Genomic DNA, 23,144 nt, shown 5'->3' on the forward strand with positions numbered 1-23,144 from the left:
CAGCCCGTACGGGCTAGTCTTGACAGACTCTAAGGTTGTGCGCTCATCTCACTCTAGAGGCCGGGAGCCAGCGCTGTCCGCAGACACTTCCGGGTCACGTGGCCAGCGTGACGAAGCTGCTCTGGTGAACTGGCACCAGAGCAGCACACGGAAACACCGTTTACCTTCCCGCTATAAAGCGGTACCTATTTATCTACTTGCACTTAAGGGTGCTTTCGAACTGCTAGGTGGGCAGGAGCTGGGACCGAACGACGGGAGCTCACCCTACCGCGGGGATTCAAACCGCCGACCATGCGATCGGCAAGTCCTAGGCGCTGAGATTTTACCCACAGCGCCACCCGCGTCCCAGGTTCTACATAACTAGCAATAAAAAGAAAATAATTTGTTTGGCATTATGTACAAGCCTATGTTTTCTCAAGTTAAGAGATTGAGTGATATATAAAACTGCCTACCAGGAAAGAGGAAAATATCCACTCCACTGTGGAAGAAAAATATTTTCCCCTTCTTCAAGGAAGCCATCCTTGACCAAGATTTGGGTTACATACGCTTCAGGTTACAGACTCCGCTAACCCAGAAATAGTACCTTGGGTTAAGAACTTTGCTTCTGGATGAGAACAGAAATTGTGCTCCGGCAGCGCAGCAGCAGCGGGAGGCCCCATTAGCTAAAGTGGTGCTTCAGGTTAAGAACAGTTTCAGGTTAAGAATGGACCTCTAGAACGAATGAAGTTCTTAACCCAAGGTACCACTGTATTTACTGGATGCTAAAGTGTTTTAAAAGGAACATTTTCCTTATAGAATTGAACCCACCTATTCTCCAAGTTTTCATTAGCTATAGTCCTTGTTCCAAATTCTACTTAGCTATTGTTCACTTACATGTTTCTTGCCTTGATTTACTTAGTTTATTGCTTCTTATCTGTACAGATTAAGAATACATTAACATAGGCAGAGAACACTACTATTTAATGAAAACTTGAGCTGAAAGTTAAAGTACGTAAACTAACTTGTGTATGAACAACCCCAGTGATTTGCCCATATCCAAATTACAGCAATATATAAACTCAGGTATATCTTAAAATATACTGGCATCACATATGTCCACTTACAATGGAAGTCTTTACATATGGGACAAACTATTTTGTTTTTTATTTCGATGATTTGTATACTGCTTAATCAGTCATTTCTAAGTGGTATACAGGAGATACAATAAGACTAAAAATAACTTAAAAGTATAAATGCAGAATTTAAAAACCCACTGGAATAAAACTAATAGCTATTTGCCCTAGGTGACCAAAGCTGTTGCTTTGAGTAGGAAACACATTCATCTTACATTATGCACCATACATTCTTAATTATGCATCTATGTTAAGACATAAGTCAGTCCCTTATAAAACCATTTGAGTTTTCTCATCTTTTAGTAGAATCCTGCAAAAGACTCAGCCTAGCAATTTAATTAATTAATTAATCTAATCATAAATCTGCTACATACACATTAGTGTCCATCAATGCAAGCATCTACTAATTCTGGGGCACATGATCAGATTTATCTTCAAAGCATCATATCAGAATGTTGGCATCCGTCTGTCTCAAGAGACAATGAACTGTACCTCCGGGGTGAAGTCAAACCGCTGTGTTAGCAGCATCCAAGTGACCGCCCCAGAATGCAAGCCTAGCCAGTGAGTATGGATCTCCCTGGATGCCCAGACGAGAAGACCCCACTGATGTGATCCAAAGGAAAGCAGAGCAGTATGTTTGGCACCAGCTTGGCTGCAGTAGAAGGAGGCGTACAATGCACCCTCCAACCACCTTAGGGGCTCCACTCCAGATTTGTATAGGATTTACACCTTTGCTTTTTTCTTCTACTGAAGATATCCCACAAAGCAGCAGAGGTTTAGGATCAGTTTTCCTTCTTCTAGAAGGGCTACCATCTAGGAGATGCTGCTGGGTAGTTAATGTAAACCAGTGTGGCCCCTGAGTTAATGAAAATGTATTAAATGGCTGTCATCTCATCCAGTCCAGCATCCTGTCTGAACTATGCTGGGATAGAACTCTACCTATGTTCCAATGACCAGCGTCTTGGCCTTCTTGATATTCTTTCCCACAGACTCAATTACTGATGCAGTTACAGCAATATGCCACAAAGCCACAATATATCCATGCACTTCTGGAAATACCACCATATTAAGACCATTAAGAGCTTAAAATAATGTTTTAAAATATCTAAATAAATCCACACAGCTGGGTCTGCATGATTTTAAAGATAAACCCATATACTTTTCCTAACTACAGGCTTAACATTCCTCAATCCATTTTTGTTGTTTCATCACCTCTTGCTCATTTAATTCCATCCATAAATGGTTATACTGTCATTATTTTATTTATAAATCATCAAAAAGAAGGAGGAAATAACAGCATTCAGTTTTCTTTCCTTGTTTCTTTCTAGGCTAGCACAAAAGCAGGCAATTGATTAATATAAGATGTGCCAAGCAGGCTTGAGCAGTTATTTGTTTTGCAGTGTCCAACATGGGAATTAATGATTTCACAACACATCCTGGATAACAAAAGTCATTCTCAGAGCCTTCTCTGACCCACAGACATTAAGGAGCAAAGTGTTAGAAAAATGTCATGCATTCATTGGACTGTATTAATAACAGACCAGAACAGCTAGGGAATGCAGCCTATGAATTTCACTATGAACACTTTTCAAATATATTCTAATGGATGCAGTTAAACTGTAATAACTCTACAGAGAACCAAAAAGAGAACCAATAAGCAAGGAAATCTTTCTAGTTGGACTACCTTTGATGGTATTATGTAGAATTAATAGATAATTTACTTCCATAAAAGCTGAAAAGATGGTTACAAAAAGAAGTATTTTTCAACCTCAGTGGAGAAAATGAAGGAATACTTTAACTTAATTTTTCAAGATCCTTGTCTCAGTGGTAAGTTGAAAGCCATATAAATCACCACTGCTGGAAAAGCCACAGCTTCTGGAGGAATAAAGGATGGACAGGCTGCTTATTGGCAGGTGAAGGTCTTTAGGTATTAGTCTATAAAGCCATACAACTCTCCTCCCTCCCCACTGCATATTATTCTAGAAATTGAGACAACGTATGTTGCAGAGGAACTGCAAAAAAAATATGAGAGGACAACTTAACTTTTTTCCCACTTGAAAATGATGTCATGCTTAAAAGTTCCAGCAGGTATTTGTGTGGCTTTCTTAGAGCACTTTGGCCCCATACCAGAGTGGTAGGCAATTTTCTGTTGATAGATGACTAAAGATTCTATTGGAGATGGGGACTTGTGGATAGGCTGATATATAGATTAAATATTAGAACTTTCTCTTTCTCCTTCCCCACCCCACCAGCTAAGACACTGTCAAACTATAAGGGCTAGAAGCATGGATTTCTTAGGATTACACTGGCTGTTCAAAACATTTTATGGACTATTAAGCAGCCTGGACAGCATATTTTATGGGCCTCTGCTCTGGTAAACATGGAAATTCTTTTGTCTTGCCTTCATTGGTTACACATTCTTTTGGAGAATAGAGAATGAATACTGAACATGCATGTTTAGTGATAAAAAAAAATCAGCCCTCTCCCATATCCTTATATAAGCTATATATACTGCTGTTGTTCTCTGTAAATGTATTCAACTATGATAATTACCAGCAATTGTTTCACTCCATCAGAATGCAGATTTGCAGTTCATATTATTAAAAAGCTTGTAACTTGTTCTGACCCTCACTGCCAGAAGCCAATCTACGATGCTATGATTACTGGCCACATAAATTAATTTTATTTGCCTTTAAGCTGTCACTTAATCTTTTAGTATCCATAATTGCTGCGTGAACAAGAACTGCCACTCAAACCAAGATTCAGAGAACACAAATTTTATCATGATAATGAATGTTTTTTTAGCCCTCCCTCACCACAAAGGTGAGATGGGGGGGGATTTTTCCCTATGAAAAACCCAAATACATATTTTGCTGCATATCTGTTTGTTACTCCAGCCTAGTTTGGTAAGAATAACATTGAAGGTAAGGTTGGGAAATCAGAACAAAATTTATGTATGATGGTAAAATGTGTGTACGTAGAAAAATGGAAAATGTATACACAATAATTTTAAAAAGAAAAAGAAAAACTCGAATGTATTTGTTGTAATAAAACAAAATATATAAACACCAAACATTGTTACAGCTAATTTCAACATAATGAGGAATGGCTTTGAAGTTTTGCTGAAGGAGGGAAAGGCAATGTATGAGTGATCTTGCACATATGATTTTAATCCCTGGTGAAACATTGGAAGGGCATGCATGCCACAATCTTCCCTGCAGTGAGATGCATATGCTGTCTGCATCCCACTGTGAGGAGAAAACAACTGTTAGCTATAGAAAAGGGATGCAGAAAGTCTAATCACTCTGAATGCAACTTCTATGTTAACTGAATAATCACTGGAAAGCATTTCTGTTGTCATTTTAATTTCGTGTTTAATCCAGCCTCCTTTTTCCTTGTAACCCATACCATGAAATCTTTCTCTTAAGCCTCTTTATTCCCATCTTCACTTCTTGGCATGCTCTGCTTACTCAATAGGATGCCTTTTCCTTCTGTACCATCACAGTCTGCATGTCCATCTGTATCACTCCCCTTTTCTATTTCTAACACTGAAACATTTGCAACCCCATTTCCTAGCGGCACTTTCTTTTTCCAGATCATAGAGGCTACCCTTTCCCCCCCTCCCCAGGCACAATCATCTTTGTCTGCACCATCTCTCAGCTATCACCTCTTTCTTCATCCCAGAGGTCTTACCATATCTAATCTTAACCACATTCTAATCTTCATAAACCTGAAGTCTGAAGCCGCTGTTTACTTCCATTTTTCTTTCTTCATCCTACTCTCACACACACCCTTTCCTTCTTTCATTAAAAAATATGTGTGTTTGCTCCATTTCTGTCTCTATCTGACCTCTCTCTCACTTTATGCCTCCTTGGTTCAGCAGGAGCACAATATAAGTCCTTCACTATCCTAGCAATTCACCCTAGTGAAAGGGAAACAAGGGAAAGAGAAACCTGTAGCATGGATGGCTGAACTGGGACCATTCCAGCATACAGTTCTGAATTTAGGGAAAGGAGTTCCAGTGCAGACACTGCTCCATCTGCACTGTTCCACGTATCACTGGATTTGGTATCCCAAGTCTACTCCCACTTTCTGATGGAGTTGGGAGTGCCTATGATTTTCCCAACAAGATGTGGGAAAGGGTCATGGACAGCAAATATGTGTAATTCCTTCAAGAGGCTGCAAACACAAAAGACACATGTACACAGACCCCAATCAAGATTTGTGGAAGGGCTGCAGCTCAGTGGTAAAGAACATGAATTCCCTGGCACCTCCAGGTAGGTAAAGATGTCTGGAAAAGATTTCTGTCTGAAACTCTGGAGAGCTGCTGCCAGTCAGTGTAGAAAACAACACTGATATAGATGGTCTGACTCAGTATAAGACAACTTCCTATGTTCTTAGGCCTGCATAAGAAGAACAAAGAGCAGATACACAAGTCGTTCATGCAGTTGCTTGCCCTGCTTCAGTGTAACATCAAGCACTACTTAGTGACTGCAGCATCTATGGGAGAGGAGGACAAGCTGAGCTAAAAATCTTATACAGGGTGTGAAAAAAAATGGCTGTACAGTGATACCTCAGGTTACATACGCTTCAGGTTACAGACTCCGCCAACCCAGAAATAGTATCTCGGGTTAAGAACTTTGCTTCAGGATGAGAACAGAAATCGTGCTCCGGCAGTGCGGCAGAAGCAGGAGGCAGAAGCAGGAGGCCCCATTAGCTAAAGTGGTGCTTCAGGTTAAGAACAGTTTCAGGTTAAGAATGGACTTCCGGAACGAATTAAGTACTTAACCCGAGGTATCACTGTATACTGTAGGTTAACTGAGAGATAGGAAACAAAACCCTAACTACAGTAGGAGTGACATGGGTTAACCGTAAATACTGAGTTAAGATTATTTGCCTAGTTTGGCAGGAAGTTCCCAATACAGTGGTACTTTGGTTTACGAACTTAATCCATTTCGGAAGTCCGTTCTTAAACCAAAACCATTCTTAAATCGAGGCGTGTTTTCCCTAATGAGGCCTCCTGCCGCTGGTGCCCTTCCACTGTTCGGATTCTGTTCTTAGACTGAGGAAAAGTTCTCAAACCAAGACACTATTTCCAGTTTTGCAAAGTTTGTAAACCAAATCGTTCTTAAACCGGACTGTTCTTAAATGAGGTACCACTGTGCTATCAAAAGAGGTCTAGTCTTGGATACAAAGGCTCAAAATAAAAGATCAGCCATCACTCCTTCAGGAATCTATAGACTATCGCTTCCAGTAGTAAAACATGTTCTATTTCAAAACTTAAAGAGCAATTCTTTTGACAAAAAATCTCCGCACTCTTCATTCCTCTGGTTTTCTTCTGGACAAAAATAATCCTTTTATTTATTAATAGCATCAATAGGAGCGAAAAGGGGGTGCTTCACAATAAAACAACAGCATCTTAGAACTCACTGCATTCCCATAAGTTGAACTAAACACACTGCTTTGATCAAATTAGTACCCATGTACAGATCAAAGAATAGGGTAGCTTCCATGCCTCCATTAATTTCTAGTACATTTCTCTGTACAAGGTTAAAACAATAACTGTCCCTGAAGAATTCACAACGCTCTAGAAAACTAAAAGAGCAATTGGCAACAGTTAGCTGTACAGGATGATTTAAAACAGATTTGGAACCCTGCTATACTGTCATCTTATGCAAGCCAAGCTCCCTCTTATTAAAAGGCACAGCAAATCACTCTCTTTTTCCAGATAACCTGTGCCAGCTATTATTAGCACGAAAAGGCAGCTGGAAGAAGAGACCCAAGGCCATCCGAGAATGAGAGAATGGAAGTTTCTTTCCTCTTGTGGATACATTTGATGGAAGCTGTCATGAGCTTTTTTTTGTCTCATTAGTATTTCCAGCTGAGATTTCCATGCAATTCATGCTGCTAGGTAGCAGTGTCATATTTAAGCTTTCAAAATTATTCAAACGACTTCTATTTCATGCATTTTAAACACACATTACAAATAGCAATATACACAAAAAATATATTTTAGTAAGAAAAAAAATTAGCTTACTTTTTCAACTCCTAAGCATTTCAAAGGTTTTTCTGGCTCTCTATCTTTCTTTTTCTCTTCCTTCCTTTTTTCCTTTTCCTTCTGTGGGAAAGATGTTCTGTTATCAGTTTTAGATACGATAATCATTTACAACACTGACAGCCATAGTTTCATCCAAGATAATGTTAATTTACTTAGGCATATTTATACCTTGCCTTTTAGCTGAAGCTCCGAAACTGGCGGAAAATGTATTGCAAATACAATAAAATAAATAATACAATAGTTACTGTAACAGGGCAAAAGTGTACTTAAGTGGTCTCCCTTGTTCTTTGATGTTCCAATGGCCACTTAGCAGCTGAATTGCCTGCCCTGGAACTGACTGTTGAAGAGGCAGATATTGGTTGCTCTTAGGCCAAGACTTTTTTTACTTGCTTGTTGCTGCTTATGTCTTTCACAACGTCTGGCTCTTGAGACAAATGCATAGATTTCAAAAAGACACTCACTGAGGATTGCAGGATCACAATAAGCTCTCAAATATTTTCTTTAGATGTAATAGTACAATGTCATAATCTGACTGTGTCTCACAGCAATTCAAATTCCTGATAAATGGTAGTGGTCTTACCAGGGTAATTTAAAGTACCCTAGGAGGACAATGAAATTGGGTTTCAGTACCATCCCCTGTCTTGTCAAGCCTCAAAACAGTGTAGCATTACACCTGCACTAACTGTGGAAAGGTATCAAAACTCCACAAAGATAAAGGGTAAAGGGACCTCTGACCATTAGGTCCAGTCATGACCGACTCTGGGGTTGCGGCGCTCATCTCGCTTTATTGGCCAAGGGAGCCGGTGTACAGCTTCCAGGTCATGTGGCCAGCATGACTAAGCTGCTTCTGGCGAACCAGAGCAGCGCACTGAAACGCCATTTACCTTCCCGCCGGAGCGGTACCTGTTTATCTACTTGTACTTTGACATGCTTTCGAACTGCTAGTTTGGCAGGAGCTGGGACCAAACAACGGGAGCAAACTCCATATACTATTGTAAAAGAACAGGAAACACGTGGGATATTGACACAACCACCACCTCAACTCTCAAACATGCAAGTTAAGTTTAGCTGAATGGATCTCTTCAGTTTACCTTAAAGGAGGGGTACAATAACACTTGTGGTTTAAATTAAAATGTTTACAGACAAATCATGGGATTGGCCTAGAGAATACTTTTCAACATTATTCAAATTCAACGTAGAAAGCATCTGCATGCAACAAGCACACAAGGAAGAGGAGATACCTCTATTTTGTTTTTCTCAGAAGCAGCTTGCAGAGAAGGAGAAGATGCCAGAGGTTGAGAAGAATCAGAGGAAGACATCTGTACAAAGCAGATGAAAGATGAGAAAAAGGAGCCAAGGCAGATTTCACTAAGACTACAGAATAACCATCAGTTTACTTTGCTTTTTCTCATTTATCAGAAGATACAGATGAAATACAGACAAGGCAGAACAGAGATGAAATCAGCAACACAAAACGTATGCATGTTGAGGACTACATGTTTTGGTTAACTTCGCTACTGAAAACATTAAGCGTTTCAAGGAAGACCAATGAGAATTCAGAATACTTCCTCAGACCAACCTAGCTGTTTAACTAAAGCACACAAAATTTAACAATTGTGCAGAAGAGTACATGCTGGCTTGGTTTGCAAAGCATAGGTAAAGGTGAAGGGACCCCTGACCGTTAGGTCCAATCGCGGATGACTCTGGGGTTGTGGTGCTCATCTCGCTTTTCTGGCCAAGGGAGCCGGCATACAGCTTCCGGGTCATGTGGCCAGCACGACCAAGCCGCTTCTGGCGAACCAGAGCAGAATACGGAAACGCCGTTTACCTTCCCGCTGGAGCAGTACCTATCTATCTACTTGAACTTTGACATGCTTTTGAACTGCTAGGTTGGCAAGAGCAGGGACTGAGTAACGGGAGCTCACCCCGTTGCGGGGATTCAAACTGCTGACCTTCTGATCAGCAAGCCCTAGGCTCTGTGGTTTAGACCAAAGCGCCACCAGTGTATTAGTGCAAAATAAGCTCCTAGAAAAGAGAATGCAGCTGCTTTGCTCCCTAGTCATTTTGTTGCTGCACTCAGCTAGGGAATGTTTTGGTTTAACATATCATCCAAACACAGGTTCATGGTTTAGCTCTCTCAAAAAAGGCCATAAGCTGTCCTATGATTTACAGCTCATGGTTTTTCTGGAGGCAGGGGCATAGAAGGGGGGGGTGGACCACCCCAGGTGCCCTTACTGAGGGTGGTGACATTTGGTGTGCTGCCCGCCTATGACTGCCAAGCCTACCCCGAGCCACCGGGGTGAGAGGGGGGAGCTGCGCTGCTTTGCCAGTGGCATTCCCCCCTTCCACCTTCATTTTGACAGATTGAGGGAGGCTTGGGAGCTGCGGGCAGGCGGCACACTGAATGTCCACCATGGGCGGCTCACTCCGCCCCCAGCTGCAGGGCACCCAAGCAGCTATCCCGCACCTGGGAGGGCACCCTCTGCGCCACGCCCCCCTCGGGAGCGCGCCCGCCCTGGGCGGCACGGGCATATGCTCTGCCGCTGTCTGGAGGGAGTCCAGGTTCAGATGGCACTAAGTCAAACTGCAGCTCAGGACGGCACAGCAGAAAAACAACCAAGGAGGAGCAAAGCTGCTGCCATCTCCTCTACTGGCACCTCCACATTCACTTCTTCGCACTAAGCCGTGGTTTGGGCTTAGCATTACATGCAAATTACATGCAGTTACCTCTTCATCTTTTTAAAAATTTTACTACAGCTTTTTCAAAAGGCATTTTTTTAAAAAAAAAATCAATAGTGAATGCTTTATGGATGAATTCACCAGAATATAAAATAAGAAATGAACTTGGATAAGATCACATCACAAGCACGAGGGAAAATAATTACATTTCATCCATTGTTCAGTTTTATCCAGTGTGACTGTTGAAATATTAATGTCCTGAAACTGAAAATGAACACTGTCCCATGGGGAAGGGGAAGGAGGCAAAGGCGTCTTTGTTCTTGCTCATTCTAACAGAATTATTTATTTAAAGATTGAAGCAAAATAACTCAGAACTCTAAATGTATAACTTTCAAATAAAGCACTCCATTTCAAAACAGTAAAGGAAAAAATCTCCGTTAATAAGGAACAGCCTTCTAACCATAAACTGCCGGTAGTATTACAATGCAGTTTGTATAGTCTTTTGAGAATTTCTACATACACCTGTAATCAGCAGGGTATTTTCAGCATTCAACAAAGTATTATTCAGCTTGTTTATGAGCAGATGCAATTATACCTTGAAATTTACTGCAGTATTTTCAGAAATTTCCATAAACTCCCAAAGAGCAGTCACAATCAGAAGGCCTAAGAAAGCCATTGTTACCTGTTAGTAATAAACTTTTGAGCTCCTGCAAAGTAGAGGTGTAGGAGCCTTGAAATGACAAATCCATCAGCCCAAGCTTTTCAGTTATCTCCAGAAACTAGGCAGGCAAGACAGCGCCACAGCTGGGACTTTCTGCATGCAAAGCATGTTCTCCACCACTGAGCAACCGCCTCTCTAAATAAACAACGGCCAACTCTTGACATTACTAAGAGGCCCCATAAGCCACACGTGATGTTAAAAATTCTGCTGGCAACATCTCATTGTAACACTTGGAACCACAATGCTTTAACAACTTCATTTCATTTCTACTCTCAAATTGTTACTCTGTATTTTCTATTCTTTGATTACTACAAACTATTTTTAATATTTAACTCTCACAAACCATTTATTGTGGCTAGGAACATAACTTAGCAGTTTGTCTATATGAAAAATTCTATTTTGCTGTGATTATTCCACTTCAAGAGCACTAAATGATTTTTTTTTTTATGTCCACAACCCTGTGAGTATATATGTATAAAAAATTACAAAACACTGCTGGGCTATGCTGGACCCCAGCCCAGGAGCAGTTTTTATCGTCTGGCAAATTTGCAACACTGGTTTCTTTGGTTTCTCTTCCGAGTCCAGCATTTCACCTATGAACAATTCCATTTTATCCCCCAAGGCATTTTGTTAGACCCAAGATGCATTTAAATTAACAATGTGAGGTCCAATGTACCCAAACAGCTTTTGGTTTAGCATTACGTGAGAATAAGGCCACAGGGTAAGTCAAACAACGGCTTAGCAAGAATGAGCAAGCAAGTTGGTACCCGGAACAAGAATCATGGTGATTTTGCTCCTCAAGGTCACTTGCTTGTTCTCACTAAGTAATAATTTGGCTTAGCATTACAAGCAAATTGGGGCTATTTTTTTGGGAATGTGAAAATAGTAAGATTTTTTTTTAAAAAAAAATGTTAAACTAAAGACATTTTGAATAGGCAACTTAATTTTCAGCTAGGATTATAATGAATCTGTTGGATCCCAAAAGCAAATTAATATTATCTTTTAAAATGGTGTATTAGGATTTTTAAAAGGTCAAGGTCAGTCCGCCAAGTAAAAGTTGTAGTAATATAATCAATGGGCTGATATAGATCACTGCACAGCAAAATTCCAATACTGATTTCAGGCAGAGGAATATGTTAGATATAGGGATGCCTTCTGTAAGTAGAGCCACACTGCCTACCTTCAAGCAGACAGGTAGCAAAAATATATGTTATTTGCATTTCAAGTTAGCCCCCTCACAAAAGGAGCTTGATGTGAATGAAGGTGGTCAACAAGGCAACACATAACCAACTTATGGAGTTCATTGCCATGAGAATAGCAAGTGCTCACTAGGTCAAATGACTTCTCAGAAGGTCTAGAAGGATTCCTGGAAGTATGGTACTTAGCCATAACAGCAGAGCTGAATGTTAAAACTGTATATCTCTGATCATAACAAAGGATTGCCAGCTCAGCCATGCAAATTGGTGGCCACTGTCAGGGGATACAATGCTTGGCTAGAGGAATCCCTGTTCTGATTCAGCAAAGCAATTTCCATTTTACAGTTAATGAGTTTACATGCCCAAGTTCTTTTTAGTAGCAAAGGTTCTTGTGAGCCTTGAAGGAACATCTATCAGTACCCCACCCATCAGTTTAGAGTCACAAATACTTGACAGCAGGTTTCAATCACATTCCTCTTCATTCTCCCTAAGAGCTCCTCAGCTTGTGGGCATAGTACAGTACTTTATTTTTCATGCAAGTCATTAACACCAATTTTATGATTAATGATAATTTTTCCTGTCTCTGTACTGGCAGGGTTGGTCTTTTATAATATGTCAGCAGGGAAACTTTTTTTGCCCTTAGTGGTCAATTTTGACAGGTGGGTGGAACAAGCACAGCATGTAAATCACATGGTGTTGTGATACCACATAATTCGTAAGCAAGTGTCCTGTTCACTTGTTAAAATCCATGCACAGTGATGGATTGCAGTGATTGCAGAAGTGACAGGAAGGGGAGGAATCACAGAATCATAGAATTGTAGAGTTGGAAGGAACCCTGGGGGTCATCTGGTCCAACTCCCTGCCATGCAGAAATCTCAGTTAAAGCATACATGACAGCTAGTTGTCCAACCTCTACTTTAAAAATTCCAAGCAAGGAGAGCCCACCACCTCCTGAGGTAGTCTGTTCCACTGTTGAACACCTCTTACTGTCAGAAAGTTCTTCCTGGCTTGCACAGGGTAGCCCAAAATGCCTCTGATTTCCCATCCTGCTACAGCTGCCCCATGCCCTATCCCATGCCTTGCGAGAGGGATCCATCAACTGCCAGGAGCAGCTTTGTTAGGCGGATCACAGTGGGATGTGGAGGTGGGGAGCAATCACTTAAAATATGTCATAGTATGCATAATTTAACTATATTACAACATGCACATGTTAAACCAAAATTCAGAAGAAATCGATCGTTTACTTACACTGCTGATATTAACAGCATTTTTGTCATAGTATTTCTTCTTCTCGTATTTATCCCTGATGAAAAATTCCACAGCTCTGAGATCAGATAACTTAAGGAAGACAGAACACAGACCAAACTAAAGAGGGTTTACAGTACAAAACATTTAATTCCCAGTTATATCCTAGATAAGATCTTTAAAGCTAGAAGCACACACATTCAATTTTAATTAGTATTTTAGCAAGGTCTTATTCAATACTTGATTTCATACAAGCACACCTTAATACATCGAGCCTTCTAGCATAAAATCTTTTGAACTACATCTCAAAATGCATGTGAGGAGTGACTATATGATCAGCATTAGTAAGCAAAAAAAAAAAAAAAAAAAAAAGAGCTCTTTAAATTTTCCGCAACTTTTCTAGTTCAGACTCGAAAAAGTTAGGGAGGTGCACTAATGTCTTGACTATGCTATACAGAGTTAATGCTTCCCTGCTGGCTATCAATGGGCATGGGGTAATTTAAAAAAATAAAAACAGTTTTTATAGTTCCAAGCATGTTCAGAAGTCTTCATTACAGTAAGTTAGAACTAAAAGCCCTGAATTTTAGCTAGCCCTGTTGTCTGACATTTTCCCTTCCCCTCCACAACTCTGGTAACACTTGGAGACAGGTCAGGGGAAAGACACTGTTAGAGGTGTGCCACAAAGCCATTATACATCATGTCAGAATGGATGGGTGCTAGTGCTGGCTCTGAACTGAGTGGACTACCTTCTAAACTCTGTTTCCAAAATGTGTTACCATCACTAGTTCACATGCACTAGCACAGTACAGAAGTGGTACATAGGGATGGGAGATGCTTCAGAGATTGTCCAACCAAAGACAGGGGTAGAGGTCACCTGGGTTATGCTTATTTGTGATTTTTTTTTTTTTTTGCATTACTAAAAGTGGTCTACTAGACCAAGCTCTTTATTTCTACATATTTAGCAGTATTTAACCAAATGTTATCTCTGAATATATTATTATTTGGAATAAACTAAAAACTGTCTCACAATTCACTGAAAACCAATCATCCAGTATTTTTTCTTGTTTTTACTCCTTTTCAATTTAATCACTCTATGCACGGTACAATATAATCATATACATTGTAATAATACTCAAATTACTATTGTCTTCTCCCAGTATGGCAGTGCACAAAGGATACTGATCTGTTTGTGGTCTTCGAAAGTTCTCTGGTAGATTAGCTTCGTAGAGTAGCCTTGCCTTGGTATTTCCCATCTCCTGCATGCACTAAAAGCAATAGCAAAAGAAAAAAGATGGACCATTTTAATTCTTATTGCAAACACAGCCACTGACGTCATAACCATTTGTACGTGAAAGTCATTACTATCAAGATCAATGGGACTTTTGAGTATTTATAGTTAGAAGTGGCCTATAAATGTGCAACTATTCAAGCAACTACTTTTGTAGTCATTTTTCACAAGTATCATAATATTCTGGCTTTAGGCCTTTTCATGAAATCTTCTCATGGAATTATATTCTGCAAAAGCAACAGTGCTGACGTGCCTTGTATGCTTTCTGCAAGGTAAAACTTTCAAACACAACGAAAAGCTTAAGGTATTCTTGACTGATTTCTTGCTACGTGTAGCAAAACCTTGTGGAAGTATTTCAGAGTTCTGCACTGTTACAAGGAGCAGTCAAGATTACTAAATGGAAGTTTTTTTAAAAATCAGGCAAAAGAACGCTCATTTTGTCAGTTCCCCCCTTTTTTCCTTTGACAGCAGGTAACTATTTTAAGCATAAATAACATGTGCATTGTACAAGTTTTGTCTTGTTGGGATAAGGTTGCATAGTACTGCCTAAGCAATGCTAAATTCTATTGTAAGTTTTTGGTAGGGAGATATTATCAGGCACTTTTAGTGTTGTGGAAATGGTAATATCCCTGTTGAAAATGTTTCCGCTACCATAAAATATACTGCACACTGCTTTTATACCATAACATAAATTGCTTCTATATTTTTGATGTTGCAAGTACTGTATTTTTTTACAACTGTGCTTAAACTGCCTTTTGATAATTAAATGTCACATTTCTAAAAATTTATAGAATTCTACTTTAAGTGTATTAATGGACAAAATGATAGTTGACAGGAACAGGTCATCAGGCTAAGTGAAGTTATGTTTTTGTTGAAAAGCTGAGTAATGTAACACAAGTGAAAAGCTCCTGTAAACTGAAAATCCTTAAAGACTGTCGTCAGAAACATTGAAAAAATAGTGGCTATTTTGAGATAAGGCAAAACAGGACTGATTTATCAAACATGCTTGTGACACCCTCCAAAAAGCAGGCCTCTCTTTTGGAGAATTGCCAGGGTGCATCTTGATTATCAAAACAACTGGGACGATGCTCCCCCTTTCTTCAGCCTGAAAAACTGAAACTGATACTATTACCACCCTGATTATTAATGAGGGCAATATGAAGGTTCTCTCTGCCTTCAGTAAGAATCACCACTTTTTTAAAAAAATAATAAAATTGCAATATACAACTTGATTGATTGGGATCATGTTCTGAATATGGAAGAAGCCCTAAGAAAAATGGGAGAAACTATGCCAAAATGGATCAGGCTATGAACAAGTGAACAAAATAGAGGGCGAAAAGTTTCAGGGCATCATTCACTTTATTGGCTAGAAAGCTTTTAATACTGTTAGACTATGCAAGTTGCCACAATACAAGTTTGGCAGCACGAAGACAAGCCATTATTAGCATGGAACGTCAATCCATTTCATTACTCTTTTCACACAGAAAATGGTAGCTGTCATGTGGAAGCAGTTTCAAACAGCCTTCAATATGTAGTCTTGATATTTTAAGTAGATATGAATACTGAAATCCGCAAGGGAAGCAAACATAGTGGCTGCTACATAGTGTCCTCCTAACGAAAATGCCTCTAACTAAATAACAGTTGTTGGTCCTTTTTTTTTTTTAAAGGTGGGCAAGAATAATCCATTTTACCAATTAAGCTTGTGAAATAAACTTTCCAGAAGATTTCTGCCACCCCCACTACAATTTTAGTTTTCTTTACCTGTATTTGTTCTGGTGTCCATTGGTCCAAGTTGACAGACTTGACCCTTGATATATGAACCCCCAGATTTCGATGAATTCCAGCGCATCTGATACAAATAAAGACACCTGTGTTCCAGGAAGCCCATCTTGGACCTATGGGAAATAACTGATATGAAAATATTGCAAGATCTGGCTATGTTTTTAAGTAAGTTTTATTTCGGGCATATAAATGCAACTGTCAGTTTAAGACTATCATTCAGACAGTCCATTTGCACATATTACTGCATGTAGGCCTTTGCTTTTACTTCCCAGGCAGTGGCCCATTTGCATAGCATCACAAATTGCTTTTCCAACTCTAGGAAGATAATAATATCCAGCAGTCCATTGGATCAAAGTCTTCTACAGTTATAGTTTAGTGGTTGCCAATCCAGCACCCTTGGTTGCCATGGCACCTGTGAAGGCTTCCAGTGGTGCTTGTTGGCAGGTGTCCCAGACTCTGAGCTTTCATTTTTTAAAATCTCTAGCCCTCTTAAAAAGAAAGATATTGGGACAAAATAGGCAGTTCCATTCATTCATTTTCTATACCACCTTTCACTGGAGGATCACAGGGCAGTTTACAATATACAATATAAAAGCACAAAAATACATACCATAATAACAAACACAAACAATAATCCCACCTGCCCCCAGTTTAAAAGGCCGTAGATTGTTCAATTAGCCAAAGGCCTGTTGCCTAAAAATATGTAATGAAGGCGCCAGACAAGCATCCCTGGGAAGAGCATTCCACAAGTGGGGAGCCACCACAGAAAAAGCCTGTTCTCGTGTTGTTGCCCTCCAGGCCTCTCGCGGAGGGGGCACGCGAAGGGCTCAAATTATGATTGCAGGGTCCAGGTTGGTTCATATGGGGAGAGGTGGTCCTTGGAGTATTGAGAATTGTGTGAAATGTGAGTGGTACAGTACCCTATGGCTGTGTGGTAGGATGTGTAGGTGGAAATTATGGGAATGGTTGCTTGACCAAATTATTTTAGTGCTAGCAGGGAAAACAGGCAACAGGAATAGTCTCATGGTTGCACCTACACTGACCCAAGATGACATGATTGTGGGGTGCCATAGGAAACTGATTCACATGATAAAACACAAGCACATATGGCCCTTTCGTTACGTCACAGATCTAAATTCCATAATGGTCTCAACAAAGTTAAGTTGAACTCTTATTAACAAAAGATTTTTGTATGTTTTTGAAAATTAAAGGAATGATAACCCAAACAACAGATTTGTTGGGTAGAACTGCCTCAGGTAAAAGGCACATTCAAATGGTAGATCTTATTTACTTGATCAGTGAAATTTTCAGTGCTACTTCATGACAGAATAACACACCCCAACTGTTTTCACATGGCATTTTATCATTATTTATATTGCCCATCTGTATGTTTTGAATATAAGCTTGTGTGATATCAAATACTATGGGAAACAGCCTTATTAGAAAAACCAATAAACTGAAAATGACATGGGGACAAATAGAAGATGCCTTCACCCCGGTATGGTTCCCCTTTATCACATACATAGCCCAACAAGTCAACAACAAGAATCCGTCGACAGCGTATGTATCAATCTGGCTAACCTGATGCAAAAATCCATACACACACAAAAACAAATCTCACTACAGCCAACCAAACACAACCAACCACACCCTAGGCCACCACCAACTCTCTCACCACCAAGGAAATACAACAAGCAAATAGTAAGAGAACCCATGCAAGTGATGCTCACACAAAACCCCACACATACACTAAGTAGAAGAATAGAAGCAGAACCACCTGAGCCCACCCCACTCATTCCTCCTCCCCCTCTTTTCTTCCCAACCTAATACTACATGCAACACTAATGTCTCACAACAAATGAAACTGATCTGTAGAAAACACAACTTGAAAAAAGAGACAATGCACGTATTTTTGTAAACTAAAATAGATGGATGGATGGATAGATAGATATAGTATCCAGCTTCCTCCTTTCCAAGGGTGCAAATGCTACTGCAAGGGAGAGAAGAAGATGAAGGAGAAAAGTCCCAGCAAATTTGTTATACCCCATAAGGACTTATAGCCTGCTGTGTCGCAGCTACTTCCAGAGAAGTCGTGATTTATATGAAAGACTGTCACAGCTGGTGGGCCACTCTCTTTTATTTAGTCTCAGACTTTAGTATTTGGGCTAGAAAGGATCCTAAGTAATGGCTATATTCTTTTTTGTTATGCTGGTACAGCAATAAAACACTCATAATGGAATCCCACCCCCCAAAAAAATATTTCTGTCAATGTACTTTGGGAGTTTTTAGAACTCTTAAGTTTATAAATTTAATTAAAGTAAGGGTGGTCAATGTGGTGCCCTCCAGATGTTATGTACAGCAACTCCCAATATCCCTGGCCATTGGTCATATTGTTGAGAGTTGGCAACATCTGCCAGTACACTGATTTAAAGAATTTTCCCTGCGAGCTTTCAGCTAATATGCTTCCAGTCACTAACCAATGAGATAGTTCCTGCCAGTAGGCTCACAATCTGAAAGACTCAAAAGAAAAAACAGGGATGGGGATGGTGAAAGGAAAAGCAAACACAAAGACTTGCAGTGATTGGAAAAAAGTTTGGCTCAGTGTGATTAGCTTTCTCCAAACTAACCAAAAGATGTTACCAAGGTTTGTGCTACAGTTTACATCTTGTGGCTTGTCTCGGAGAGCTCTAGGTTTGAAGACATTCTAAGACAAACTATGATTTAGCTCAGTGTAGAAGCAGAATGACCAGGGAGGAACAAAGGAGCGGCAATCTCTCTCCAGAAGCCTGCACATTCATGCTAAGCCATGGTTGCAAACCATAATGTGCAAACCAGGCCATAGCTGGTCTTGGATCAAAGACAACGAAGTGGCCCTGCTTCCCATCTCACCCTTTGTTATAGTCTGATGGATTGCCTGCTGCTGTATTTTGCTCTGTTTCTGGTTGGATTTTTTTGAGCTGTTTTTTCTGCTATGAGTTAGAATCAATTTATAATAGCTTAAGATTAGCTTGAGCTTTGTTCACCAATATTGCTTGTCCAGAGACTGGCAGAAAGATGCAATTTTATATCATATTATCGTTTGCAGCTTTTAAATTTTGTAATTGGTGTTTTTGTCCTGATACTGGTCATTGACCGTCATGAAACGACTTGCATTTGCACTGTTAGAGTACCTCTGAAGCCTACCGAAAGGTCTGAAACTCATAGTGAGCACATCTGTGGCAAGTCCAAAATTGCATGTTCATGGGCTTAATGAGAGGGGGGAAATAATTATTAAGTGGGAGAGGTAGCCACAGAAGCCACTTTCCCAGGTCATCTGTTTTATACGTATTGGATGAAAGAGAAAGTACCAGCTCAATCATTATATCATAAAGTATCAGACATACTGAAAAAAAGCTTCAGAGAAGGGATTCTGGGTTATGATATGGTTGCCCAGGAATAATTATACTCTGATTTGCATGAGGGTATTATAATCATACTTCTCAAAAGTCATTGTGGTTTCTGCAGTGAGCTATTTAATGGAGAACTAACATCAGAACAAACAATATGCTTTCACTGCACAGCCCAACATCTTTGACAACTAAGTCAAAGATGGCTTTGACATTTATTCCAGCCATCCCTCAGTATGTGCATATATGATCAAAACTATTGAGAGTTTAGATATCATTGCTCCAGTCTACATATGCTAATCTATTTTGAAAATATCCTCTCTTCAAGAGTGGATGCTACAGCTATCTCCCATGGGTCTCACTTTTTACCTTTCCTCACAACTTCAGCATAACAAGCAGTACTTCAAACATCTGTTTGTCTTTTTTTTGCAGTAATCATCTATGCAATTATGGGGAGCACATCAACTAAGAAAGCAGAGGAAAAGCTTAGTCTTATTTTGATACAAAGCCACAGCCAACCATCTGTCAATGTTTCTAAAGACACACAGCTGGAGAATAATGCAACATAAGATATACTCACTTCATTAAAAAATGGCAATCCTGCTCTCTGCCATATTTGAGTTTTTCATATATTAAGGACAACAGCTATGTCTTGAACCTCATTTTTCACAATACTGACTTTATTTTAAAGCAGCAGGTCCACTTTCTATAGTATGGCTGAAAATCAGAGTCTACAAAGTTCATTTTTCACATTCTCCCAACATATATAAACTGATACACTTCCTGAATTTCTCATAAACATCGGTACCAAATTTCTATTTGATTATTGTTGTAAGCTTCACCTTTACAACACTGAGGGCTTTTTTCAGCTGCAACATTTCAATAGGGTGTTTTATTCATTAGATGAAATCCATAACAGTATGCATCTTTCTTTGTATGCTATTTAGGAACATAGAAAGCTGCCTTATACCAATTCAGGCCATTGACCAGTATTGTCCACACTGACGAGCATCAATTTTCCAGCATTTCAGATAGGGGACATGCCCAGTCCTACCTGGAAAGGCCAGTATTCAGATCTGGGACTCAAAAAGCAGGTGCTCTACCAATGTGCTATGGATGCTCTGCCACTACTTACTATATCTCTTCCAATAAAGGATACAAGTTAAGAAGATTTCTTAGCATTTGCCTATCCCAGGAGTCCTATAGCTCTTATGCTCTTCATTACAGCCAGTTTTATCTGGTATTCTAATAATTCCAAAATACAGTACTGTTCAACAGGAAGCAAACTAAATGCTTACTGACAATTTTCACTTGTTTGGATTAACAGCTCCACCTAGTGGCACTGTTAATTTATCCATGCAGAGAACAAGCAAACCTGCCCTTAATTCTTGGAAAATGTAAATCTATAATCAGTTTACTTTCTTGGTGAAAAAGACTAAACATAATGGCCCAGTTTTAGATGCACAAAATTATCAAGTTCCTATGGAACAATTCCATTAGTCATTTGCATGTTGATCTTGTAGAGCTAAAAAATGCATCAATTTTGATATATTTTGATTTTCAGGGGTAAAGGAGCAGGATACAATGAGGTCTCTTATAATCATTTTCCAAAAGCTGCTGTCTTTATGAAGACATGGTTATTTACCTGCTGAATGAGTAAGTCTAGCAATAAACCAGATTCACACACACAAATAATTATATTGTCAGACATGATTTAAACAATATCAAAGGTACCCCTTCAATTTGCATTCATAATAACTTGTCTGACCCATTTCTATAGAGAGAAGGGATGTGTGTATAACATCCATTACATGTATTCTTGCCAGGAGCCTTTCTTAATTTTCTTGCCTTGCTCAATAGGTAAGACAAGAATTTTCTAGTGATACAAATGAAAATATACGCTAAATCAGATTTACACACTAGAAGTAATGATAGAGCATCTATGGAATTCTACATGGCAGGAATCACAACTAAAAACTGGAGATATTTGTTACTTAAACAAAGAGGATATAGCCCTGGCAGAATACACTTGCTGATGCTCATCTAATATAGCTGCAGGCATAAATGAGAACTGCAAAATTAAATCAGGGAACTAAAGTAAAATTTAAAGGCAACAAATTATTCAGAAAACTAGGCATGTACTTGCATGCGTGCACAGAGACACACTGTTCTTGATCTAATACTGGAGCAAAGTGACTGACAAACAGGTTGAGGGTCAAGTTAAGTTGTGAGATAAGGAGGTCTGAGAGCATATCTCCTTTCGTTTCGTTAAACTATTAACAGTGGAGGAGGAAGGCAATCCCATCAGTACTATGTCATTGGGGAAAAGGGGTGTATCCTTTTCTTCACCCTCTTGTTTTCCAAATGAACATTATGTACTCAAAACTATTTGCCTCATGGGGGGAGAAATGTACACATAGCTGTGGGATTCCCACCCCCCACGGGCTAAAAAGAAGCTGAAGGTAAACAGTTTTCCCTAAGAAAATGGCACGGAATGAAAGGTTAAATATTCTTCTCCCTGTGGCTGTTATTAAACTATTTTTAAAAGTAAGAGTTCTGATCATGGATCTCTAGATGTTATATCCAGTTGTGCTGCAAGTTTCTTCAACACCTGAATCAACTATATGTATACACAAATTAGGTGAACAGTGAAAGTAAAATGCTTAAATTAATCTAGCACTTAGTATCTTAAGCAACACAATTTTTCAAAACCTGAGGTGCTCTTCTAATACAGTAGCTTCCAAACTCTTTTTCTCATGCACAACTTGAAAAATGTTGATTGTCTTGGCAGACTGTTAAAGGTTTTTTATGTCTGTTTTAGCAACTGCAATGCAACGCGGTTTTGATTGATTTTGATTGATTATATTTCTATGCCACTTTTCATTCCAAGTGAATCCCAAAGTTGCTTGAAAACAATAAATAATAATAAGATAGAACATAAAAGAACATCACAAGTACAGCATAAATCTTATAGAATAATAATAAAAATAATCAGTGAAACAATTGAAATCTATAAAACATTGTTAAGAAATCAACAATTAAAAATAAGCTAAAAAAGAAAAGTCATATTATACGATTAACAAATCAATACAGCATTTATAATTTATAAAATATTAACATTAACAAAATAGCAACCAAAAAATAAACTAAGCACTATTAAGTTTAAGTTTATGACGCATAACCTCTCACTCTATTCAGCTCATTAAAATACACATACACATACTGTCTGTGGGAGGAACTCCCTTCTGAAGTTTCCTTGGGCTGGAGGATGGGGCAAGGGAGGTGGGAAAAGCCATTACCTACTTGCCAACAGAGTCTCTCATACCTCATCTGTTGTGCTAGATACTGTATGGTTTTACTTGTATTTTATTCCTTCTATTTCTCCACAGAATTAAAATTTTTATGTAATAAAATACAACATAAGAAATAAAAGCAATAAAGGAAGCAATAAAATACAATTAAAAATCAATATGAATAGAATCAGATTTGGAGAGGACCCCATGGATCATCTAGTCCAACCCCCTGCAGTGCAGGAATATGCACCCATACAGGGGATCAAACCTGTGACCTTGGTGTTATAAGCACCACGCTCCCCAACTGAGCTAATATTTAATATAATGGACATGCCGTCTCCTTGTACAGTGGTACCTTGGTTCTCGAATGGCTTAGTTGTCAAA

General features: G+C 39.2%; 1 protein-coding gene across 3 annotated transcripts in view; it reads right to left on the reverse strand.

Moving 5' to 3' along the window:
* The window catches only part of SMAP1 (small ArfGAP 1), a 63,705-nt gene that overhangs the window by 21,530 nt on the left and 19,031 nt on the right, over window positions 1-23,144 (reverse strand). For 2 of the 3 annotated variants that reach the window (XM_079970515.1, XM_079970513.1), the window contains exons 2-6: window positions 16,061-16,194; window positions 14,191-14,276; window positions 13,015-13,090; window positions 8,412-8,489; window positions 7,150-7,230 (exon numbers count right to left, since the gene is read on the reverse strand). In XM_079970515.1, coding sequence (XP_079826641.1) covers window positions 7,150-7,230; window positions 8,412-8,489; window positions 13,015-13,090; window positions 14,191-14,273 — 318 coding nt within the window. In that variant the 5' untranslated portion in view covers window positions 14,274-14,276; window positions 16,061-16,194. The remainder of the gene's footprint in view (window positions 1-7,149; window positions 7,231-8,411; window positions 8,490-13,014; window positions 13,091-14,190; window positions 14,277-16,060; window positions 16,195-23,144) is intronic. The other variant, XM_079970514.1, reaches the window with a different exon arrangement.

This window comes from Podarcis cretensis, assembly GCF_951804945.1.
Source record: "Podarcis cretensis genome assembly, chromosome: 3".
NCBI classification, from domain to species: domain Eukaryota; kingdom Metazoa; phylum Chordata; class Lepidosauria; order Squamata; family Lacertidae; genus Podarcis; species Podarcis cretensis.